The sequence below is a fragment of the Cyanistes caeruleus genome, chromosome 2 (genome assembly GCF_971803275.1).
Source record: "Cyanistes caeruleus chromosome 2, bCyaCae1.hap1.1, whole genome shotgun sequence".
In the NCBI taxonomy this organism is placed as follows: domain Eukaryota; kingdom Metazoa; phylum Chordata; class Aves; order Passeriformes; family Paridae; genus Cyanistes; species Cyanistes caeruleus.
Genome location: NC_141702.1, coordinates 24,873,511 through 24,899,826, shown reverse-complemented (window position 1 = coordinate 24,899,826; position 26,316 = coordinate 24,873,511). Strand labels below are relative to the sequence as shown.

Sequence of the window (26,316 nt, the reverse complement as noted above, 5' to 3'; positions counted from 1 at the left end):
AAGGAGATAGTTTTGCACTACATTTTGATTTGTTCCTATTTGGAAACAATGTTATAAACTATGTTCTTGAGTATAAGGCCTGTTTCTGCAGGTATGAGTAAAAGATATGAATAAATGAACCTCAACCACAATTGGTTCACTAATGAGTATTGAGATTGGGCTGCATTTCCAGTTAAAGCAGCTCCAGGAAAACAAAAGATATGAAGAGACATTACAGGATATGAGTAGGAAAGGGGCTTTAAAAGATACCTTTTTAGCTCTCCCAGTGCTGCTCAGACCATCCCTCTCCTTTTCTTAAAACAATCATTGTTTCCAGTTTCTTCCTGAAGTAGTAAGAGGAAGCAGACCAGGTGACATCACTTTCCATAGTCCTCAGAAAGAAAACCAAGCAGCTTTTTGTTGTGTCAAAATCTTAATGAATAATGAATTAATGAATAAACCTGCTTCTTGCTTTGCCCCTGTGGTCAGGTACAGCCCTGAGACCAGTATCCCCTAACTCTAAAAAAAATGTCTTGTTTGGGCTCTTGTCCTGAGAATCAGGGGAAAAAAATATTTTCTGCTTATTTGCAAGCCACTTATTTCTCATCTCCTTGTGAAGTTGTTCCTAATTTGTGAATCTTCTGCAACTTTGTTGTTTCATTTTGATTTCTCTGTTACCAATACTGAACATGACTTTTTGAGTCAGAGGGATGCATGGGAGCTCCCAGACTTTTGACAGCTTGCCTTTAACATGATTTAGAAAACATCATTATTAGAATAGTTAAGAGGTTGTTATCATTATTATTACATTATTATCATTACATTATTATTATTTCTTTAAATGTCTGAAATGTCTTCAGTGCTCATGTTTAGCAAGTGAAGGAAGATAGAGAAATGTACAATAAACCAGCCCTCCCAGGCTATCCCACCCACTTTTGAAGGGTATTGGATAGGTCTGGGCTTTCTGCATGCTGTGTAATGCTGACACTTTTTGTGTTTTGGCTACTGATGGACTTTAAACCAATCAAGTTCTAGCAACTCTTTTTCAATAAATGCATAGTACTTACTTTGCCAATCTTTGAATCTTGGAAAAGACATTGACAGGCAATACAAGTTTTCATTTCTTGAGGAACTGGGCCCCTCATTTTATCATTTGGCTTTTTACATATTATATGTATTTCCTTTATTAGTCTTACTTATACCTGCTAAATTTTGGGAGACGAATAAATATTATACTGGTATTTATAAAGAGTATTGACTTTCTACCTTATTACTTCTGGTTCTTTCTTTATTTAGGAACTTTGTGCTGCCTTTGAGGCCAAAGAAGAGACATACAAGTGTCTAATGCAGAAAGGCCAGCAGATGCTTGCAAGATGCCCAGAATCTGCTGAAACAAATGTTGAGCAGGACATAAATAACTTAAAAGAAAAATGGGAGTCCGTGCAAACAAAACTCAGTGAAAGAAAAGTATGTGTTTTTACATAAAAATTGAAGTGTAAATCATGCATTTAAGTGTGCTAATAATCAGTGCTTTTATGGATGCATACTTGCCTGTTTTTTTACATTTAAAATCAGTTGAAGAGACTGGTGTAATTCAGTAATATGTTTAGAAAGTATTGGGGAAAATAAGATTCAAGAAGTTAATTGTCCATAACTGGGCAGGAGTATGGTGAGAATGGCACAAGTCTGTTCCATACAAATATATTAACTGATACTGTTAATATGATAATATTAACTGATAATATATTAACTGATACTGTGCTCATTTGGTAGGACTAGGAGTTTTCTAGATTTTATTGCAATAATCATAGACATGAGAGACCAAATGATCCTTCAAGTTTATCTCCTCCTCAGTAAAGTATTGGTGTGTTATTTTTTCCTAGTTTTCAGCCATTTTTTCTTAAAATTCCCAAACACTTGGCCTTTTGCCATTTATTTCAAGTGATTACCTTCTGTTCTAACAGATCAATAGCATGATTTTGCTGATATGTAACATACGTTTTCTTGTTATTAATTTCATGTGGCTTTCATTCCTTCACGAAATATAGTCCACTTGTTCTAACTCAATCAAACAAAAAGGATACCCTTGATTGCAAACAGAGAAACTCTCTGTACAGCCCTGATAAGTATAAAGCACAAATATTTAACTCACAACTTAGCTGTATTTTAAAGTTATAATGCTGATATCTCTTAAGGTACTAATAAAGTCAAAATTACAAACTAATTAATGCCCAATGCGAGCACCTTCTTGCAGGAAGCTGTAAGGTTGGAGTGCTCAGTGAGGTCAGCAGTGTAAATGTTTGAAAATCTCTGACTGCTGTCTCATGATCAACAAAGTTTTGTATCCCAAATTAGTTTCTGTTCAGGCAACCAAAATGATAATTGGGCATTATTAAAAAGAAGTGCTCTAGGAAAACATATTATTCATTAAATGTAAGAGTATAAATTTGATGATGTACTTGAGGCTCTTCCAAGTGCACTACCACCTTAGATTTTTGAAATTCTACTCGTTTTGCATTGAACTTGATAAATCTAAATGTCCCATTTGGATTAAGTAGTAGGAAATTTGTTTTAATGTGGTAAAATTTACCTTGATACTAGGCGCTGTATTTTCTATTCATCTATTATACATAATTTTGCTGTAACACCTGTATCCATCTCCTTGAACATGCTCAAATATAGGCTGTTATTTTAGAAGTCAGAAACTTTGAATTGGAAAAGTGTTTAAAAATGCTAAACTAAAATGGTTTACTCCAAAGTGCTGAATTAAAATGGTTTCCTTGGCTGGAGCCCCTGCACAGTATCAGCTGCTAATAAAGTATGACCTGTCTTTACAGACCAAACTGGAAGAAGCCCTCAATTTAGCAATGGAGTTCCACAACTCACTTCAAGATTTCATCAACTGGCTTACTCAGGCTGAGCAGACTCTAACTGCAGCTTCTCGGCCAAGTCTTATCTTGGACACTGTCTTATTTCAAATTGATGAACACAAGGTATGTAAAGAAACAGATGTGTAATGTTTTTCTCCCACTCTGTGGAGATACTGTAACAATGTCCAAATGAACCCTATAATGCTGGCACTCAGAGAAACATTTCATTTGTTTTAAAATTGTATTTTATTGTCTTTCTCACTACATCATTCTTTATCAGACTGGGTTTTTTCAGTGTTTACCCAACACAGCATTCAGTAATTTTCACCCTTTTTTCCCAAGGTTTTTGCCACAGAAGTGAACTCTCATCGAGATCAGATCATAGAGCTGGACAAAACTGGAACCCATCTGAAATATTTCAGCCAGAAACAGGACGTTGTCCTTATTAAGAATCTGTTGATTAGTGTACAGAGTCGATGGGAAAAAGTAGTCCAACGCTTAGTTGAAAGGGGAAGAGCTTTGGATGATGCAAGGAAAAGAGCCAAACAGGTAATGGGACAACAGCTGTTATACAGCTCTTTGAACTTAGTTGTAATTGCATCCAGATTGCTGAAGAATATGATGCTTTAAAAAGCAAGCCTAGGTTTAGTGTACAAGACAGTGTTGAGTTAGTGGAGTGATTTCTGTGATTCAATCCCAGAGCACTTCATTTGGAAGGTGAAAGCATCATTTTCAACCCAAGCAGTGACTTCTGTCTGCAGTATAGGATAGTCTGAAAAAAGAAAGTTACAGTATGGATTCCAGATGTGTATTAGTGCCATCTGTCTTCAAAAAGAAGTTTCATAATCAACTTTGTATATTTTAAAGAATGTGATGAACCCTTTTCACTAATCTGTGGGAGTATTCTTTAGTATTTTCTTCTTGGGTCTCTGTTGTGTCCTGATTATACTCAACACTTCCCACTCAATCTCTTCTATTAGTTACTAGACCAATATCTTCTGTGTGGTAAGAGATCTCCATTTATTTCCTTATAAACCTGGAGAGGTTGTTTTTTGTGGGGAGCAGGGCTGTTTGCAAAGTTTTCTTTAGTTGGAAGCATCTGTGGATTTTTTCTTAGATACATGTTTCTCTCAACAAGGAATATAAATATAAGATGCAAAATGTGTGAGAGGAATGTAACCTGTTTAAATATGAAGAGGAAGTTGTAGCTCCTTTCTGTTCAAGGGAACATGGTCATTCAAGATTCGGTGATGTTCACAGCTAAACCACGTTCCACTGTTCACCAATACCACCACTCAGCTCATAGAGCAAGAAGTTCTCTGGGCAGTTAATTAGCCCATAAGCCAATCCCATGTTTCTTATTTTCCAGCAGTTTCTCATGTGCATTCACACACACAGCAGTTCTGCAATGAGATGGGTTTCATCTCAATATGCATTTAAAAGCCCATTACAGTGTTACAAGATGGTAACTGTGTGTATGTAGCGTGGAAGGAATACTCAAGGCTACTGGTGCCTTTTTGCCTAAGCAAAAGCCCTAAACAATTGTGTTAGATGCCTTGCAAGGTTTCTGAAATAGTTTCTTGTGCTTCCATGTGTAGGCAGCCCAGGCAAGAAGAATTTTCAAGAGGGAGGGAAATGACCAGCTTCGAAAAATCAGAACCCAAATGGATGACACACTGTGTGAAAGCTGATTGAATCTTTACTTTTTCCCTGCTTCCTTCCCTGAAGTGTTCTTTTCTTTGAAACAGGAAGGAAGATCAAAAATCTGTTCCTTGCTCATCAAGATAGCGTTTGATATAATGAGAGCTTTTATGAGTGTTACAGGGAACATCTTGGGCAGTCATCCAGATGGAAGTTTTCCCCAGTGATTTACTGCCATGGTCCCATATAAGCAATAGCTAAGCCCTGTTCTTTCTGTATTTACTATCCATTACTTAAACTGTAGGAATCTGAATGACCAACACATCGACAGATGTTACCAATATGTCTCTGACAGATACATATGATGTGTGCACTCGCTTGGGGAAGGGAGACTAGATAGAGCGAGCACATGGCTAGACCTGTTCTGTTTAAGAGACCAAGGAGAAAAGCATCAAATTTTGTCAAAGTTTGCATGGGGTTTAATGCTTTTAGACTGTTTAATCAGCAAGTGAATTTTAAAGTTCATGCAAATCTGACTTTCCTTTAGTTCCATGAAGCCTGGCATAAACTTATGGAATGGCTGGAAGAATCAGAGAAATCTTTGGACTCAGATCTTGAAATTGCAAATGACCCTGACAAAATAAAGATGCAGCTTGCACAGCATAAGGTGAGTCATTATACACAAAATTCCCAGTGAAACGTATGTAAGTCGTTCAGACTTGTACTGTTCAATCAGCAGTGAAAGTAGATTTGTGTTTGTAGGGGTGTTTGTTCACATCAAATTAAATGGTGGTGTTTTAACAGGGTGTGAATGAAAAGAATTTTTCTCAGTACCTGATATGTGGGGGAATGGTTAAAAATGAAGAGGAAAGAATAATACAGCACCATGGAAACTTGAAAATGATCTCTGAAGAGGATTTCTTTAAGTTCTTAAACCAAAAATTTACTATCCACTTACTTGGGTTGAGATTTTTCTTTCAATACTACAGAACATCTTCAAAAGTGAAAAATAGTGAAAAAGTGAAAAATCTTAATCAAGATCAAATCTTAATCAAGTGTTTTGATTGGCAGTTGCTTTTTATATCAAGTGGAAATATTAATGAAATCCCCTAGAAAACACTGTTGACAGTATTAGAGAAAATACTGCTCCCATATTTCTCTTTATTGGATTCAAAATTTTGAAACCATTTTTTCAGAAATTCAGCTGTGAATATGTAAAAATCTCTCTCGTTCACTTGGCTTTTCAAACTTGTAATGATAATGTAAAGCTCTGTAATTCCATCTGACACAGAGCAAAAGCAAAGGCAGAAGTAGTCTTTACTTCATTTTGACTTCTGTAAAATGCCTAGAATAATATATTATTGAGGATCAAGTGGATGAGTGGTAGAATTTTCAGAGATATGATTGTGTCTTAAGATTTCTCTTGGGGCAGTTTCATCAAACACTAGAATATTGAAAGATCATTCAGTTTTCTATATCAGTAAATATGTATATGTATATGTATATCAGTAAATATGTGTCTATTTTGACACATATTTACTTTTTATGTCAGTTTTATGTCAGTTCTGTTGTTCTCCATTTACTCCTATTTTTTTCATCTTTCACAATATCCTGAGGGGTTTGCCTAATTTTTTCTTTTCACTGCAGCTTATGGTGATTGCTTTTACCACTGACAAATTTTGTCATGTGTGTTAATGACTTCTTTAGTCTGGTTTATTTTTTTTATCATCTCTCAGGTTGCATGACATGTTGTTTATCAACCAGGAAAACATTCTCCTTTAATACAGAGAGAGCTGGCAGTTGGTAAAGAAAAAATAGTTTTACCTGTGTCTGCTGTTAAAACCTTTAGATAAAACCTACGTTAACATTCTGATATGCCAACTCTGCAATTTCAGTTTGTTTTGGGATTGCTGCTGTTGCCAGAATTTTAAATCAGTGATCTGAACTGGCAGGAGGAGAACTTGCTGTTACGATAATCTGAGTTTTACTAATCTTCTAATCCTTTCACTCCTCTCTTTTCTTTACATATTCAAATTCCTCAGCAGTATGGTCAACACTGTGACTTTGCTTTGAGGTTTTCAGGACTCCCTACCTGTATTCTCATCCCATCTTCAGAAATGTAAACCTGATATGCACTTTATATGTGCAGCAGTGCGTTTTATGAGACCAAGCTTCCTCAAATGGACTGGCAGACTCATCACTTCTGTCACTGATGCCTTTTCTGCAGCTTCTCTCAAGTAAAAAGCCTGCAGAGCATTACTGCTTGAGTTGCTTGTATCTCATTAAGGAATGGGATGAAACTGGTACAGGCACATAAGGATTGAAACTGGTGATCTGGAGAAAAAAGATAAATGTGGTGAACTTTGTAACTTTAAACTTCAAACACCACCCTCTCAAGAAATCAACTCAATTGTTTTTTAATGAGTTCTTAAACCTCCCAACACTGCAATGTCCTTCCTTGTATTTTGAGTCTTTTCCTTCCACTCCCACATATACCCTGTGTCTGTCTTTGTCTTTTCTGTCCAGCCTTGAAGGTTTCCTTGCTCCTTTTAGTTAAGAATTTTGCTATCCCAACAAATGTGTGCTGTAAGAAATAATTTGGACCCGTTCTTTGCCAGTTGTTACTGCCAAAAAAAAAGTCCCTGAAAAAGAAAAGCCAAGATAATATGTTTTCTCTCTCACTCATATCTATCATGTTGCCAGGGACTTTTGGGGGTTATTCATGGTCTGTTTATTGGGATTTTTTTCTCATTTTTAGGAATCAGGAATGGAAAAACCCGAACTAGGTCACCCAATCCATTCCTGTGCTAGAGTTCTTACAGTACATTTACATGAACCTGGCTAATTTTATCAGTATGTGCCCATCTTCTTTAGAAGGAAGGTATCTAGCTGAACAAAATCTCAGTAATTAACTTACCTATCTGTTCCTGGCAGCTTAAACCAAAATCTACTCTCAGTTATACCTGAAGTCAAATGAAAGTAGATATGGTTTAGTCTCAGGGAATGAACTAACTGCAACCCTTTGCCATCTTTAAATCTGTTTTTCCTCTTTGATTTTCCTGTGGCATCAATTTAATTGTGTTTCCTTGTGCAAACCTAGTATCATTGTGTAGTGTCAGTAGTTAAAAATACCCATCAAATAAAAGAAGCATAGACATATTTTTTTGTATTGAAGGTACTATTATAAAAAACTGGTTGTTTTAACAATAGTATTTATTTTTACTGTAATCCTAGCTTGACAATTAAATTTTTTCTTAAAGTTTGTTTTCTTGTTTTATATGAAGAAAATCAAAAAATAGTAGGAAAATAGTAAATTACAAAACAAATATTGCTTTTTTGGTAATTAAAAAAAAAAAGAAAACATTTGATGCTATATATAAGAGTTTTCTAAAGCAAACTTGTGATTTGCTTTTTTTCAACTGATTCCCTGCTAGCAATTCATGTCAGTGTGAAATAAAACATTTCAAGCATTGCTGCAATTCAAAAGCTGACTTGTTGGGCTGGTGCTGTCTTATGGCAGTGTTCCTTTATTCAATTATTTATTCAGTCAGTTAATTCCTGTGTGGTATCAGATGAACTGTGTCTCTTGTGCTCTTCTGGGCCTGTGAAAAGCTTCCAGAGGGTCTGTGCAAAAGGAGCTGGCAGGCAGACTCTGTCGCTGTCATTGTCCAAAGTTCTGGGGCACAGAAACCTGCTTGGGATTTTCACTTCTAGCACAGATGGAGTTATTGGGATGTTACCTGACTGCTGCTGCTGCTCAAAGGTTTCCCAGCTTGTCCATGTTGAGCTAAACCAGAATAACCTTTGTAGTTCTTGGGGAGCTCCACAAGTGGCTTGATGTCTTAGTTTGTACGAGTGTATTGCAAAGAATGCTCAGTTAATGGCCCCCAAAGTGGCAGTTTTTCACATCCTTCTGACTACTAGGCTGAAATTTGGGAATATTATGGTAAGACAGGAATCATTGCCCTCACTGAAGGAGGGATTTTCCTGAAGTTGTTCCAGTAAGCATAGAGCTACAGTTCCAGAAGAGGACAAAAGGCAGGGGTCTGCTAGTGTCAAGCCCCAGGTGCACTGTGGCACTAGCATAGAAATTTTGCAGTAAGTTTAAATTATTCTTGCAGCAACATTTACAATTTATGTTAAAATAGTGTGTCAAAAACTAAATAACAATGGCCAGTTAATAATACATGGATATTTCTTTTTTTTTCCCATATATATATATAGGAATTCCAGAAATCTCTTGGTGCCAAACATTCTGTGTATGATACCACAAATAGGACTGGACGTTCCTTGAAAGAGAAAACCACCTTGGCTGACGACAATTTGAAACTTGATGATATGCTGAGTGAACTGAGAGATAAATGGGATACAATTTGTGGAAAATCAGTGGAAAGGTAAATGAAACTCAACTAATTACTCATCAAATAAGAAAAAGGCTTCTATTTTTGGAATTTGTTGTGTAGAAGTAGAACCAGAGTGGCTAGCTTGTTTGATAATTAAGAATGCCAAAGCAGTAAAATACTGCAAATGCTTATTTTTCTAATGGTATGGTCAAAGAGCTGGGGAGGAAGTGGAAGGAAGAGCCCTTTAAAAAAGGGAAACTTGATTTGCACTTCTCTGGAGGTGCTGGTCAACAGTAGCTGAACATGAGCCAAGGTGTGGCCAGGAAGGCAGTGGCATCCTGGCCTGTGTCAGCAGTAGTGTGGCCAGCAGGAGCAGGACAGGGATTGTCCCCCTGTACTGGGCACTGCTGAGGCCACACCTGGAGTGCTGTGTCCAGTTCTGGGCCCCTCACTGTGAGAGACACTGAGGGGCTGGAGCGAGTCCAGGGAAGGGCAACAGAGCTGGGGAAGGGTCTGGAGCACGAGTCCTGTGAGGAGCAGCTGAGGGAGCTGGGGGTGTTCAGCCTGGAGAAAAGGAAGCTCAGGTGACCTTACTGCTTTCTACAAGTGCCTGAAAGGAGGCTGCATCCAGGTGAGATTGATATCTTCTCCCAGGCAGCAAATGTCAGCATGAGAGGAAACTGCCTCAAATTGCACCAAGTGAGGTTTAGGTTGGATTTTATGAAAAATTTCTTCGTGAGAGGGTTGTGAGGCATTGAAACAGACTGCCCAAGGAAGTAATTGAGTCACCATCCCTGGAAGTGTTCAAAAGGCATGTGGATGTAGCATCTGGGGACATGATGTGGTGGTGAATGTACTGGTGCTGAGACAGTGGTTGGGCTCAATGATTTTACCAGTCTTTTCCAACCTTAGCACTTACATGATTCTGTTACTTTAAGCTGAAAATATTTTCCTGAAGTGTATAAATGATTATTTTGTGCATGTGTGGTTGTTTGGCTTTTTTTCCCCTCACAGACAAAATAAACTGGAGGAAGCCCTGCTATTTTCAGGACAGTTCACTGATGCTCTGCAAGCTCTCATTGATTGGTTATACAAAATTGAACCTCAGCTAGCAGAAGACCAACCAGTGCATGGAGACATTGATTTAGTAATGAATCTGATTGACAACCACAAGGTAGTTCCAAAAATTCTGGTTTTTAATTACCGGACTGTTCATAATTGCAACATTTTAATACCATCTTTATCTTTCACTATTCTGTAATTTTTAGAAATATGAAATAGTTTTGTAGTACATAGTCAACAATAGAAAATGCTAAAAAAACATACATGAAGGAGGACAACTCTTAGTGACTTATTAATACCAGTTAGCATGAGATATTCTGTTTTATTGTGCTGTGCATTTATTAACATCATGTCATAAATCACAAATATGCATTTGAAAATATGTGTTAAGGGGCAAGAGATGGCAAAAATTTTACCAGAAAACTCTGGAGCAGACAGGTCTTTTTTAGTCTATCTGCTAACTAAATGTCCAGTGTACTTGCCATGACTTCAGCAGCCGTTCAGACCTGTGGGGCTGCTGTATATTTATTGAGAAGAGTAATTACAATGCTAAAGTTATACACAGATTTCAACTAGACCATGGCCCAGGGAGCTTGTGTCGGAAGCCTGCAGTATTTTGTTACTGAAGTGGTTTTGGATGTGGGCAGAAGTAGGAGATGCTGGACTCTGCCTCTGGATCCCAGTTTTGCAGTTCAGTGTGCCAGAAGAAGTGGCTGCTGGAGTTACTTGTATTGCAAGGGCGACACATAGGCAGAGCTCTGCAGCCTGGGACGATTACGAGGTGAAGGTCCCTCTGTTCATCCACCTGTCACTTTCAGTATCTCATCTGCACTGAGGAGGAGATTTTGGGCCTCAAAAAAATGTGTTTGAAAACATGGGTTGTCTATAAAAATAAGCCTGCACTATGCTTCAATTGCTTCTGAAATCCTGCTGTCCATCACAAGTAAGTTGCAGTCAGTGGCACAGTACACTCTAATTATCTACTTTTAAGAGCTTCTTTTAAGTAACTGGAGCTTGTTCAATCTAATAATATGAACATACTCCCACATAAATATATGAATAAGCAGCAAGTTCCACAATCTTACAGTTAGACCCCCAAATGGGGATTTATTTCTGTTTGGATGATTTTAAACCCTCTCCTTGATAGCTAGCTTTTTATCTGATCTTTTCCTGCCACAGCAGTCTTATGCTTTAATCCATGTCAGATCCATTGCTTTGGTAAAGAATGGAAAGCCAGCAGAGGTAAGGAGACAAAATTTCCCATGCATTGCACCAGAATGGATTCTTGGGATCTGCCTGACCTTTTCCTACCATATTCCAGTTTTATTATGTTAGAAGAGAGTATTAATATCTTCCTGTGGGATATAATAAATAGAACTTAGGTGTTTTGCATCACTTAAATGGAGTTACTCTTGACAGAAATAAATCCATATTTTCATTTCTTTTCGTAACCAGTAGTTTTTTCTTGTTTTTTACATAAGCGTGTCTTAATAAGCTAAACATTTCAAATGTATTTGATGGTTTCTAGGTTTTCCAGAAGGAGCTGGGAAAAAGAACAAGCAGTGTCCAGGCTCTGAAGCGCTCTGCAAGGGAGCTGATAGAAGGCAGTCGTGATGACTCTTCCTGGGTCAAAGTGCAAATGCAGGAGCTAAGCACTCGCTGGGAGACAGTTTGTGCCCTGTCAGTATCCAAGCAAACACGACTGGAACAGGCCCTCCGGCAGGTAGAGGAACAATAATGTTGCTACATGTACAGAGTCAGTGAAAAATATCTTGCAGTTTAGTTGCCAAAAATTTAATTTCATTTCACTTGGTGTCATTCACTCTCATTTCATTTGAAAATACTCATTTATTTGCTAATGCATTGCTTACCTTATCTATCCTTTTACCACAGCACATAAATAGTGCCTCTTAGTATTTATTATTCCTGTTATTATTAGTCTCTGCCACAAATGCAAAACAAATGTTTCGAAGACCTTACCATCTAAGGAAATCACTGAAGTTACAGTCAAATATGAAGGATGACAAAGAACTATGCCCCATTCACAAGAAGCAGAAGGTTGCAATCATATTTTTGCTTTTTGTGCCTTATTGGAAAGAAGTAAATTTGTGTATTGAAAAATTGTTTACATTGGCACAATTACAATGTATGGTGAGGTACTTCAGAGAAAAAATATATTTTTTTGTGCTGAGTGCAGTCATGACCTAGAATTGTCTATGTATGTCAGCATTATCTGGTACCAATTCCAATAAATAGATATATCTGTATTGTTTCCAAACCTGAGATAAAATGGATGTACAGCTCTCTGAAGATATACTAGCTTGGACTTATGCTAGGATGGGACTCCTGGAGTAGCTAGTAGTCATCTGCTGTGTACAATATTCCTGCTCTGCTTTGCTCAGCAGACACAATCCTGAACTTACCTCAAACACTCATTGTGTCTGAATATGGCTGTACCCAAAGGTGAATCTTTCTTGTTTTCTCTAGACACAGAAGAGTCACTATCCAACAGGCTGTCAATTCATTTTGCTTAACTGGTGCTTTAGGCTGTGCAGACAATAGTTCTCATCTCTCCAGCTGGTCCCTGAAAGCACCTTCTGTGTAATTTGTCAGTGTAAAGGCATGACATTCTCAACTGAGCTGCAAATACACTATAAATCAGATGGCTAAAAGCATGAGCAGGCTTTTAGGCTTCCTATAATTTTTTTGGGAAGCATGAGCTGTTTTTTTACAGTTATGAAAATGTAGTGCTGTGCATCATTGACTTTTTAATGGAAAGATAATGTGCCGGTACTGCTGGATGATTAATGATCATGATTAATGGGCTCAGTCTCCCTGTGTAAGCTGCAGTGTGTCTGTCAGGTCACCTCATGAGTGACCACAACTTCTTGTATCTTAACAGGCAGAAGAATTCCACTCAGTTGTCCATGTCCTTTTGGAGTGGCTGGCAGAGGCAGAGCAGGCTCTTCGTTTCCACGGCATCCTTCCGGACGATGAAGAGGCCTTGCGAACACTGATAGAGCAGCACAGGGTAAGCAAGAAAACAAAGAGGATCTTCTTCATTCTAATTGCTCTGATAGATGGTAAAATAGAGGAAAGAAGGCAGAGTCTATCCCAGATAGTTCTATCCAGCGTCCAGTGTTGGTGCAATTCTTTCTGTAGAGAAACTAGAAATTTAAGTTAAGAGTTTGATGTCCAGACTGGTGTTGGGCTGTTGCTTGAGTCATCTTGGCTTATTAAAGAAAAAACGGGCTTCTAGAAAGTTAAATAAACATTTAGAGACAGATGCAAGCCCCTGTCTGGAGTATACCAGGCCTGTAATTACCACACAAACTGGTACAGTAGCAAAAGTGTCTCTTTGGCAGCATTGACCTAAAGGACATGGACTTCTCTTGCAAGGTTATTTGTAAATGTCAGCAGGATGATGTTATCATCCATGAACCTTTTGTCATGGTGAAACAGCATGCTGTCATATCTCACATGCATTGGCTACTGTAATATTGCAGTGGTATAGGTGCTGCAGGTTGTAGATTATAGGCCATCAAACTAACTTTGCAGTAATGAAATGGGAAATTGGCTAAGTAAGGAACTTAGAGGTCAAATTTTCACACAAAATAGTACCAAGGGTGTGCTGCCCACAGTGTTACAGAACAAATTATAAGTTGTGGATATCTTCATCATTGCTCTGAAGAAATTAAGGAAGAAGTTAAAGCAAAATTCATGAAATGGAGATTGGAAAAGCATCCTGTTTAAATTTGAGTTTGATTATATTATTATGCAGAGGAGTACATGCAAGATAGGACAATTAAATGGTACTTAACTGAGGGATTTTCAATGTAGTTAAAATGCAATGTTTTGAAAAAGTTTTCAGTTTTAATTTAGGGTCCTGGAAACTGAGTGCTAGTCATAAGCTGGCAAATGTATATATGCATCAAATGTGTATATACATCAGTGTGTGCTGATGTAATAACCTCACAGTGTGTTGGCTAATGTTGGCAGCAGCAACCTAATGTCTCTGTTCAATGAAATGTCTTTTAGTTGCCTTTCCTCTGAATGTGCTTCACTAGTTCCCTTTAATTTGAGTTTTTAAATCTTCTGACTACAGAGAAGAGAACGGAGTGAAATCTTAGGTCCACTGAAATAATTGGAAAGTAGAATTTTAAATGTCTTCCTCCACACTGTAGATGGATTAGCAAAATGTTTCTGTACTAAGTTCAAAATTTGTGCTGGAGCATAACTTGGAACCTCAAAGCAAAGTTTTTCTCTGAGAAAACCTTGTCCAGCTGGGAAAGGATGATAGCTAGCACAACACAACCAATCTCAGTGTTAGATGTGGCCATGTTGTACTTAATTTTTTTTTTGGTAGGCTTTAGAAGGCATTCTCCCAACCCCATTTTCCTCTTAAAGGGCAAGCAATAGAGATAGAGAAATTGACAAGCTAAGAAATATTATGGCACTACCAATCTGCCACTCACAGTCTTTCTCAAATAGGTCATCTCTCCTTTTAAGTGTATACCATTAGCTTTCAAGAAGACAAAAACAAAATAAGGGAAGAAATAATATATATTACTTATAAATACCATGTATGCATGATAATGCTGCATACTATAATAAAAATGTATGAGTGAAATTATTGCATAAATATGAAATGTGTCATCCTTTTGTCGCTGTGATTTTTGTAAAATAGTTTTAGTACATTTGTATTCAATTGCAAATGTAGAAATGTTTTCTTTAGGACAATATTTTATCCAAATGGTCCATCTTTATGCCCATTTCTGATTTTTCTTATCTTGAGTACTGTACATGATTTTGTGAATTCTGCTGTCTCAGTCAGAGAGGTATCTGTCAGTTGTCCACCTCTCTAGGGACTGAGAGCTGTAGTGGGCTAATGCACTGCACTGCTCAATGAGAAGCATCCCATTTCCTCTTTTGTAAATGTGTCTGTGTCACTGGTTTGCCAGAGTTCAATACAATTAGGGAGTTTAATACACTGCAAGTTGTGCATCATTGATTTAATTCTTGAAAGACTCCAGTACAGCCAAGCAGGGGAACACAGTGGGGTTTTTTTTGCCCATTTTTCACCTGTCTCTGGCTTATTTTGGTAATTTCTCATTATAATCCAATTCAATTTTTCCAAAACCATGGTGAACTGCAATATTGTAAGGATGCATGCATTTTTGTGAAAGAAGGTTTGTTATTATGATTTGGGTCTTAAACTCTGGCAGTAATTAAAGCTTAAATCAAAATCAGTTAGCAACAAATGCATTTAAATATAGAGCCTACATATTCCAGGCTTCTAGAACAAGGTAGAAGAGATTATGTCTTTGACATTTTGAATTTTTATTTGTAACTTCATACTTATTTTGTAAAGGCACAGGATAATGTCATTATGAGTTGCTGAAGAGCCTGTTTTTAGAATGTTTAGGTGATTTTGAATTGTCTAGGCTCTGACTTGGCTCATCTTTAATTTCACCTTTAATCCAAAATAAATGGATTTATGGCTGGAGAGAGGAAGAGTTAAGCTTTCAGAGACACGATTCCTTTTTTGTAGCCTAATTAAAGATGTTAAAGGATATAAAAAATTTCCACTAGGCACTGAGAGATATTAGCAGTTCCAGTTAAGGATGCTCACAAAGACACACAGACTTGCATAATATTTAGGCAGAAAAGTAAAACCATTTTGGTAGTAATGATTAACCAAAAATAAAATTGAAAGGGGAAAAGAAAAAAACAAAAACAAAAAGAAGGAAAGGCAAGCTATAGAAAGGATGGGAAAAATCCTCTTTTCACTTGCTTTTTCTTATTGTTGTTTCTCCCCCACATCCATTTCTGGTCCTTCTGTCACAGGAATACCAATAACTATGAGCTTGGATGCCTAAGGCTGTAAACTTCCTTTTGCTTTTACGAGATTTTTCCCACATGCTGTCTCTCCCCCTCAGCTGCTGAGTTGTCACATTTGTGTTAGCTTAGTATAGCTGCTCCTGAACTCTGTCATCTTGTCTGAGCATGCAATTATAGTTGGACATATCCAGCCTCTGGTAGGAGCTTGACAGTTTATTGTGAAGAGTTACTGTAACTGACAAACCAAGTCATTGAAATGTTGCCAACAGTGATTCTAACCATCATATAGCTGGTTTAGAGCACTCCTAAATGCTGTGATTTTCTTTCGTTTTTTTATTAAGGGTATGCATCTTTCAAGGATTTAGAGCATGGTGGACTTTTAAGGAGTGGCAAGTTGGAATAAGGTTTTAGAGCTTTGTTTAGTACTTTATGTGGAATATGCTTTTTAAACAGTTTAAGCTTTTCTCGTACAAATGAAACTTGCCCCTTGCAATCTGAATCTGCTTGAGCAGTAAAGAGGCCCATCACCTTACAAATTTCTCTTGCAAATTTTGCACTCAGATCCTTGCAGATCTTACACTCAGGTTTCTCTTGCAAATTTTGTCAGCATCCAATTAAAATTACTATCTCTGTTTTAGGAATTTATGAAGAAACTGGAAGAGAAAAAGGCAGAACTGAATAAAGCAACAGGTATGGGAGAAGCTATTCTGGCTATCTGCCACCCAGACTCCATCACCACCATTAAGCACTGGATAACAATCATCAGAGCCAGGTTTGAAGAGGTCAGTATATGTTGAACCATCTTCGTTGCAGCAGTCCATCTTCCATTAGGACACAGCTGACAACTAACATGGTAGTTACACTGTGAGGAAACGATCCAGCTGTTGAGAACTAAACATTTAAAATACCCATGGTGATGGATGTGAATACCGTGCTTCCCTAAGCTTTCTTTCAAAACTTCCAGGGCTTTAAGAGCTAAAGCAGATGGTCAAGCTTCTTTGTTTGTATGCATTAAAGGAAATATGGTCTGATGCTTCCCAAGTGAGGAAAACCAATAGTTTCTAGAGGGAAATTGAAAAGTTACAAAGGAAAGAAAATGCAGGGCAAGTGTGAAGGATTTTCTGATTGCATTAGAGAGGATTTCAGTCCAACACATTTGTAATCAAGAAAATAGCTGAATTATTTAAGTGGCTACAGGTAGGTTGTACTCTCAGCTGTTAAGGTGATATCTTTTGTTTTATATTAAGCTTAAAGAAAATATAAATACTGGTGATAGCAAAGTATGGCTTCAGGAGTGCCCAGGAGAAAAACTGACACCAAATCCTGTGTGATTCATTAACTTACACATGTATTTAAAATTATTAATATGTTGCTTGAAGGTGCTAGTTACTGTGTTTAGCAGCACCTAATCCTGTATATCTGTGGAAGAAATGTGTTGGACTGGGAATTCTAGTTACCTAGCTACTGTTAGTGATCAGCCACTACATTTAACACCCTTGATATCCAAACATCAGCAGGCCTAAGAAGTAGCTCTGGGTTTACAGTTTGCAGAGCAATTTTATGTACAATGTGAAAAGTTTCAGATGCACATACTCATGTATTGGTTCCTTTTTCAAGGTCTTGGCATGGGCTAAACAACATCAACAGAGACTAGCAGGAGCTCTGGCTGGACTTATTGCTAACCAGGAGCTGCTGGAAGCCTTGCTGTCCTGGTTGCAGTGGGCAGAGACTACACTAACTGAAAAAGATAAAGAGGTTATCCCCCAGGAGATTGAGGAAGTTAAAGCGCTTATAGCTGAACATCAGGTAAGGATTATCAAGTGACATGTGTCACTCACATGGGGCTTGCATCTCCATGTGGGGCTGGGCTGCATGATATTTTTGATATTTTTTTCTTATAATAACTGAATACAAGCAAGGATAATATTATGAATAAAAGAAAACCCACATGAAATGTATAGTGCTGCCACCTTAGATCTAGTGGTGCAGTGTGTCATTATTGATTAGATAACAAAAATCAGTTTATGAAGTGCCAGAAGGAGCTGCTGGTGTTGTGAATGCCCGCAGCTTACACACCAGAGCTGTCTCACTTCTGTGAACTGCAGTCTGAACAGGAGGATCTTGGAGGCAAAATTCTGTTCTATATCACCTCACCCCATATATAGTTAATAAAGGAGTTTGACAGATTGGTTTTTAGATTTAGCCTTCTTTTAACAGCCAGGCCATAGTGCCCTTAAAAGCTTATACTGCTGATTTTTCTTATCTACAAAACATTTCTCTAAGTCTGTATTGTGAGGCTGGCATTATAAGTGTCTTGCTGTGTGTTTGTTTTTAACTTGGGTGTTTTGCTATTGTGTGTGTTTTTCATTCCTCTGGTTACTTTTGTGTATTTTTAATTAAGATCCCCTCTATCTGATTGCAGACATTCATGGAAGAAATGACCAGAAAACAGCCTGATGTGGATAAAGTTACAAAGACCTATAAAAGGAAAGCACTTGAACCCTCTCCAGTACAATCGCATATTCCTGTCCTTGATAAGGGGAGAGCAGGAAGTAAGTAACAGTGTATTTTGGGGTGTGTCACACATACCACTGCACTATAAAGTTTACAGATTGCTAATAATCTAATAGGCTTGATTAACTTCTGGTGAAAGAAGGTAAAATTCTCTTGGCTGACTTTTTTAATTATCTCTCATTTTTTATAAATTATGAGGAAATTTCTCAGAGCAGACATGTATTTTTACATTTTGTCCTAATCTTCATGAATATCTATTTTTAAAGTGCGCAGCCTTTCCTGTGCCTTTAAACTTCCAAGAACCAGTACATGCTGATACTTTTAAATCTTCCATTATCTGAAAGTACAGACAACTTCACAGAGAGATTTAGAGACAAAATTATGCTCTTACTGTCTATAGAATTATATTAATCCAGTTAGAAGTGTATTCAGTGAAGTTGAATGGAAAGTGAATCATCAAGTGAGGAAATTGATTTTTGTATTTTTAGATATACTTACCCATTGTATTTTATACTTACCCATACATGGAACCTGCTTCTAAAATGAGGTTGTTTACTTTGCAACTCTGAGAGATTTACTAAGATTTATTTAAACTGTGCAGCTTGACTAGCTTGACTCACTAGCTGCTTCTGGCTAAATAAAAGAGGCTGTAACTATCACTGGGTTGCTGGAATAGGAAAAAAAAGAAAAAGAAATCCCACTATATGGAATCATCTTGGGGCATGACCTCCTTATTTGGGACAGGAAGGAATAATTTTAGGAAGGTCAAGTGCATTTCATGTGAACATTTGTTTTGTTTGAGCTGGGTGAGCCCTACGCATTTTATCATGTTTTAACAGGAAAGCGTTCCCCAACACCAGGCATTTATCCATCAGCAGCCCAGGCACAAATTGAAACCAAGAATCCACGGGTAAACCTTTTAGTCAGCAAATGGCAGCAAGTTTGGCTTCTGGCCTTGGAAAGAAGAAGAAAACTTAACGATGCTCTGGACAGACTTGAAGAGGTTAGAAAAGCACTGTACAGAATATATGTACTTTTTGCACAATTTTCTTTACCCTGGATTAAATTCCAATACTGTAAACAACTTCCATACTTGTATTGTATGGTATGACACATCTAGCTGAAAACATTGTGATCCATGTGCTTTAATGTGCTTTAAAAGCTGTCATCGTCATTTTAAATGAGGAGAGTTGAGATATTTAAAATGTTTGCATAGGTCCTCCAAGAATCAAGTGTTCAACAAAACGCAGATGGTATCTATCTCATTGATGTTCTAGATTGATGGATTTCAGCTGAAAAAAGTTCTTTCTGTTTTTTATTAAGCTGAGAGAATTTGCCAACTTTGATTTTGATATTTGGAGGAAAAAATACATGCGATGGATGAACCACAAGAAGTCTCGCGTGATGGACTTCTTTAGGAGGATTGATAAAGATCAGGACGGAAAGATTACAAGACAGGAATTTATCGATGGAATTCTTTCTTCAAGTAAGTTTTAAAATTAACGTACTGTTGAACTTGGAACAAACATCTCATGAAGTCTTATTGTCTAGATAGAGTGATCTATGCATTCTATTGTGTTAGAAGGTCGCGGATTTTCTTTTTGAATGTATTCATTATTATTGCTTCATTATTACTTTACTTGAAAATATTTTTAGATTCTAGAAACTCTAGTTATTCACATTGTGAATCAGGTTACAAAGGTCATATTCATATTATTGTCTAATTAGTAGTTTGTTGGTTTACTGAACTCAGATTGTCAATCCTATAGTACACTATCTACTTCAACAATTACTTTTTGATTGATTACTCTAATAGTAAAAAGCACATTATGTAACCTAACATTTCAAAATTGGTTCATAGGATCATATGATTTTTATTGAAGAACTTACATGGAATAGTTTCAATTATAGAAGGAAACTCTAATTTTTGAGAACAGTGTTTTCATGAGCCATGACAATACTCATATACCTATATAATAGGGCTTAAAATGCCAAGCAATCAAATTAGAAAGCAATTTTCCTAGCTTTCCTGTTGGATTGGTATTCCTTAGGTATGGTGGTAATGCAAGTCTTCCACATCATACATGTGATCGTATTTCCTTTTAGGAACAGACTCATAACAGATAATGACCTAATATTTAAAATAATCCTTTATCTTCAGATTATGGAGACTTTTGCATTGAACAGTAATGACTCGGAATTGGGCTGCTTCTAGAATTGCATTTTAGTGTTACTCAGTAGGAAAATACTGTACTCTGTATATTTTCCCCCTGCCTTAGGAAATGCAGTGTAAGATCACTATATGTGGATATTTCTGTTTTGCTTGAATTAATAACAGTTCATGAAAAAGATATAATACTGCCAACAGGTTAAATAGTTTATGCTTTTAACTCAGTTGCTATCAATTTATTATGACCACCAAACACTCCTAATATAATCCCTGTTCCTCACCTTGAAATTTTCTTTGACCATTTCATTGAGAATCTCTGTGTGGATTAATACTGTGCTGCTCTAAACTTGATCTAAAGAAGGACTTCGTGAAACACCATGCATGGATCTGCATTGAGAAGGCTTCACATTCCAGATTTAATCAGCACTGAAATGCTTGCTTGACCTCCCCTCACTAACTATTTATCTCCTTAATTTCTGGTATTTTATCCATTTGAAGGTCAAAATGTTAACACACACCCACCCTCCACCACCCCCCTATATATTTTCCAGTTTAATCTGTGTGCTTGCTTTTGTCTCTGTCTTCAAACCACATTATGGTACTCATTTTAATCCAATATCTGGGTAACACTGGAGATTCAGATTGGGATTTTTCAGGAAACATTCCTTCACTTGTCCAAATATCCTTTTTTTTTTTTTTTTTGATAAGCACTATCTGTCACCAAATACCTAATATTCACCTTCTAATATTTGTGATAGAGCCTCTCATTGTAATGGGATTGAAAAGCGAAAAAAAATGTGTTGTTGTATTTTTCCTTCAGAATTCCCTACAAGCCGACTTGAAATGAGTGCTGTTGCAGACATTTTTGATAGAGATGGTGATGGATATATTGACTATTATGAATTTGTAGCAGCTCTTCATCCAAACAAGGATGCATACAAGCCTCTCACAGATGCTGACAAAATTGAAGATGAGGTACGTTCTATGCTTTCTTAGGTTGCATTCTGTTCTGCTGGACTCACATTCTATAATAATTCACTTTATTTTCACTCCTATTTAATTTGAAGTTTACTAGGTACACAAATCTTTAGAAATGTGATATTTAAAGTAATTATCTTGTGGTGTTTTTTTGCAGGTTACAAGGCAGGTAGCGAAATGTAAATGTGCGAAGCGGTTTCAAGTGGAACAGATTGGGGATAACAAGTACAGGGTAAGTCTTTTAAGGTCCTCAGTTCTTTCAGCTTTCTTCATATGACATGGTTTATGCCAGGAATTAGGCCATATGAATTCACAGGAATCTTGTATGACACTACATTTTCTTTAAGATTGTGTAAATTTCTTTTTCTTGTTAGAACATACAGACTAAAAATATGGAATTGGCTTGTATTTATTTTCACTTAAACTACTGAAGCTGTTTTCATTCATAGGAATTTTTAAGAGCTGCACACATCAGTACACATGCATGCATACGAGCAGCATATCCTCAAAAGCTGGTCTTTCTGCCCGGGTACCTCAAGAGTTTAAACTGTAGCTGATTTTCTATTAGTTTCATAAAAACAGTGACTGATATTTTCTTGTTGTGTTGTACTTCAAAAATCTTTTACCTAAATGTATTCAATCATTTTTACACTCTTTTGTCATTTTATTGGAACACACATATTTCTGAAGTATAAGCAAAGCATTAGATACCTGCAGAATTCTTTTAGATCACAGAAAAGTAAATATCACACAGAAGAGAAGATCTGCTACCCCTAGATCAAATAACCAGAACAATTGAGGTAAAATGCGCAGTATTTGGCTAAGAGATTTTAATAAGTATGTGTAAATTTTAAAAGACCACAGAAACAGCAATGGGAAGGAAATGAAGGCCTTGAATATTTTCCAATATTCAGTCTCTGGATGGCTAGCTACCTGCTCATCTCTCTAGTAGATACTTTATTTAGAATGTCTAATGTGTTAGTTTGCATGTGTTCTAGGTCATGTAGAGAATTTCCTGTAAACTAATCGTGTCTTTCTTCCATTTTTCATTTCTTATCAGTTCTTCCTGGGAAATCAGGTATAAACCAGTGGAATGTGTTATGAAGTTTCTTTTTTTTTATTTTTTTTTTTTTACTTTTTTTTTTTTTTTCCCTAACGCATAGTGATTTAAGCTTGCAATGATCAGTCTTCTTGCCATCCTTTAATTTTCAGCTAATTCATTGCTGGTCAGCTGTGGTATTTCTTTAAGTGCTATGGAGAATTCCTTGTCTCAGGGTCCCTCCTCTACAATCCCTCACCTGCTTTCTTTGGTCATTTTCCTCATTAAGGAGATTACTTTTAAAGGAACCAGATAATAGTCAGCAGCAATTCCCATAACTAAAAAATCTTGAGCGTTTGAACTGCAATTGTAGAGATTACAATTACCTAATCAGTTTTATAGTTGAATCCTTCAAAACTCTGTAATGTCTCTTTTAGACTATTTGATTAAAGGCTAATCATAGCAAACAGATATCTCAGTGCCTTATCATTTATTTATTGCAAATTGCACAAAAAATACTTTCATCTTTGCAAAAAAATGGTACAGTCTCTACATAATAAGCAGACTGATTAAGAACCTGGCTGATAGTTATTATTTTATGTGCTAACACTGAATCTTTAAATAGATATTTTGGAAATAGGCAAAATAAAATTGCTGTTCCCATTTAGACTAATCCCTCTCCCAAAGTGTTTTCAAGGAGCTGTGGCAAGTTTATAGTGCACTGGAACTGTGTTTAAGAATACTTTGTGTTATCTGGGTCACTGGTGGGTCCTTTCTCTGGAGTAAACACTACCCAGCACTTACTCCTGTGCTACACACTCATACCCATCTTCCTGAAGTGCTAAATCACATCTGCCCAGTAAGAATGGAAACACCTTATGCAAACCAGGTATCAGATACTGTTAGTCTTAGCTTTTGAATAGGCAATAGCAGGTTTAATCCATTCTGGACATGCTAGCATCAACAGCAATAGCCATTTTAAATCTCAAGATGTTGAAAATGTGGGTGCACTCTTGTTTACTAGCACAGCCTGTTGAAATGTAGAAGAATGCATAGAGCAGTGGATAGTCTTGCCACATGCCTCAAGCAATACATGTAAGCAATAATTTAAATATTTTCCACATAAAGAACAAGTCTCTTTTGAAGGAACTTTTTGAAATTATGTTAATTCTGTTATCTGTCATCTGCAAAACATAGAGCATTTCTTGAGAAACTCTTACTGATGCAGAACGGCACCTACAGGCTATTGTCAAGATCAGGCCTTTTTGTGGCTTAAACTCTTTTATGTTTTTACCTCTGGTTATTTGAAATAATGTTCAATACTGTTTAAAGAAAGTTGGTATCCAGGCTATTTTAGGAAGGAAATCAACTGAATTACCATAAGAATAAATGCAGCGATAGATATTATTGTATTACTGTGGTACTTTCCAGCCCCACTTTCTGAATTAACCTCAGCTAGGTGGGCAGTTTCTAAAGCACACTGGTTTTGACCCTTGGTGTAGTTGCCTGATAGGGTCTGCCTAATGAGGCTGTGATGGGGGAAAAAAATAAAGAAAAGAAGAAAGATACTATCTTCAGAATCACTAGAAAAGAATTTTGGTAGGAACACGCCAATGAAAATAAACAGCATTAATTTGGATGCCTTTTTTAAAAAAAAAACAACTTTGATCTACGTATACAAAATGGTTCTTTGTTTGGCACATATTGAATCCATTATTAAAAAACTCTTACAAATAATGCTCATGTGAATGTTCTTACTTCTAACAAATACAATTTATTATTGAATTAAGAAGCAAGCTTTGCTTTTGTTTGGTTCCTAAAAGTAATATTCCTTTAAACTTATTCTCTCTTCTTGGCTTGAGTAGTACCAAACAACTAAAGTCATCTAACAAGTAGGGAGCACGTTTGTTGTGTGGTTTGTTCAGTCCCCTCACTGGAGCAAGTAGGTACAGCTGAATTATGGCCAGCCTTCTCCAAGGGTCAGAGTTGGTCCCAAAGAGGGGCATTCAACTCCCATTGGTTTTAGTGAGTGCTCTGCATGTTTGTGTGAGAGTGCACTGCACTTAGCCTGGTGGTCTGATATCAAAATCCTTTAGTAGTGCTGGCTTAAAAGTACTGAATTCTTTTGGTTAGTTACCTTGAGATTGTGAGGTCAACATATTGGTCATGCTTTCTTTGATCTGAATTTGAGTGAAGGTACTGCGTACAGGTTTTGTTACACAGGTTTCAAGAGCAAAACATGCATTAGGCCTGGCCATCAGCCCAAAGGAAGAATGGACTCATACAGGAACTTAGTATGAAACAGATTGTTGTGTATCTCTGAATTGTGAAAAACCTTGATGTGTAGACAGCGGAATGACAAACATAATGACAGTTATTACTCATTTATTGCTTCTTTAATGTTCCCTTCCCCACATGCTATAGATAAGCAGTGTCAGCACTGTAGTGCTATACCTGAAAATATTCCCATAGAAGAATCAATTAATAGAACTGTGCAACACACATAACACATTGAATTTCCAGATTATATACTGATTGTTCGAAGAGATGCTGCCTTCCTTTCAGCTGAAAACATTAAAAATCAAGACTTGCAGAAGAGTGCTCACTTAAGATTTTACCAGAGAAATAAAGCAAATAGGTCTTCATTAATTTGCACAAAAGCAGACTGTAACCAATTAAATAATGTACAACTAATTTTGCTTCTTTTATGACCTCAGACATTTGAAAATCAAGCATAAAATTAAACCTGAGTTTCTTTCTTACCATCCTGCCATCTTCTTTTGATTAATGCAGTGTCATCTGATATGAAATCTTAACAGCTTTAATAATCTGCATAAACAAATTATTTTTTTAAGCATTTACTAATAATTAAATATCAAAATAAACTGATTTTTTTAACCTGTCAGTGTTATCTGCATCTGAATGCCTGAGAACCTCAGACTGTCATTTGATTTTTATTGCAGTTTGGTGACTCTCAGCAACTGCGCCTTGTTCGTATCCTAAGAAGTACGGTCATGGTCCGTGTTGGAGGTGGCTGGATGGCACTTGATGAGTTCTTAGTGAAAAATGATCCTTGCCGTGGTATGTAGCAGAACTGTTAAAAACTTGCAGCATATTATTTGGATGCAGTCACCATTCATTGTCTCAAGATGGAGATGGACTTGTATAAAATGCCAGTTGTTGTATACTTCATCTCACTAAATGTCACGTTTTTGTGAACTTTAAATCACATGGTTGAGATCCTCTTCAGTTGCACTGATGTGTGTCTGGAAAAACTCTGGTGTGTCTTCTGCACAGTTCCTTCAGTGTTATAGTGGTGTAAGTAAAAAATCATCTTAGCCCAGACAGACTTTATGGCAAAGAAGTGGCTTGTATGACTTGGCAGAAATAGCACACAGAAATGTCCAATAAAACCGTCTCAGCTTCACAATAAGTCAAAATAAGGCAGTTGAACTGATGAGTAACACCACCACCACCACCACAAAAACCTTTGGCCAGTGACTGTTCCCAGTCTTTCAGTCTCTACCTTTGTGACCTTGTCTTTTCCTTGGCATCTTCCCCAGAAGCACTTTGTAGAGCCCTGAGCCTTATACAAAGCGAGTGGAAATGTTCTGGTCCAGAGGACATTGTGCTCTGGAGGAGCAGGGATTGCTCTGTCACTCAGCTCTCAGGGCATTGCATCAGATGAGCTGTTTTCTCAGTACACTGTTGACAATACTGATGACTGTAATAAGGGATTTCAGTAAATTAATTGGATATTTATTAAGTATTGTATCTTTCAGTGTCAATATAGGAGTAATTGTAACAGTCTACAGTAGGCCTGAGAAAAATATTTGGGGTACAACAGAAATAACCAAGTTAACCCTTCAATGTAGCCAG

General features: G+C 37.0%; 1 protein-coding gene across 30 annotated transcripts in view; it reads left to right on the top strand.

Moving 5' to 3' along the window:
• Positions 1–26,316, top strand: part of DST (dystonin) — a 283,922-nt gene that overhangs the window by 250,371 nt on the left and 7,235 nt on the right. For 29 of the 30 annotated variants that reach the window (XM_086876137.1, XM_086876130.1, XM_086876116.1 and 26 more), the window contains 17 exons: positions 1,276–1,446; positions 2,817–2,972; positions 3,192–3,398; positions 5,038–5,157; positions 8,715–8,884; positions 9,848–10,007; positions 11,424–11,618; positions 12,798–12,926; positions 16,375–16,518; positions 17,354–17,542; positions 18,159–18,288; positions 19,090–19,253; positions 19,574–19,736; positions 21,241–21,395; positions 21,556–21,630; positions 22,459–22,476; positions 25,401–25,518. In XM_086876137.1, the coding sequence (XP_086732263.1) occupies positions 1,276–1,446; positions 2,817–2,972; positions 3,192–3,398; positions 5,038–5,157; positions 8,715–8,884; positions 9,848–10,007; positions 11,424–11,618; positions 12,798–12,926; positions 16,375–16,518; positions 17,354–17,542; positions 18,159–18,288; positions 19,090–19,253; positions 19,574–19,736; positions 21,241–21,395; positions 21,556–21,630; positions 22,459–22,476; positions 25,401–25,518 (2,464 nt within the window). The remainder of the gene's footprint in view (positions 1–1,275; positions 1,447–2,816; positions 2,973–3,191; positions 3,399–5,037; positions 5,158–8,714; positions 8,885–9,847; positions 10,008–11,423; positions 11,619–12,797; positions 12,927–16,374; positions 16,519–17,353; positions 17,543–18,158; positions 18,289–19,089; positions 19,254–19,573; positions 19,737–21,240; positions 21,396–21,555; positions 21,631–22,458; positions 22,477–25,400; positions 25,519–26,316) is intronic. The other variant, XM_086876141.1, reaches the window with a different exon arrangement.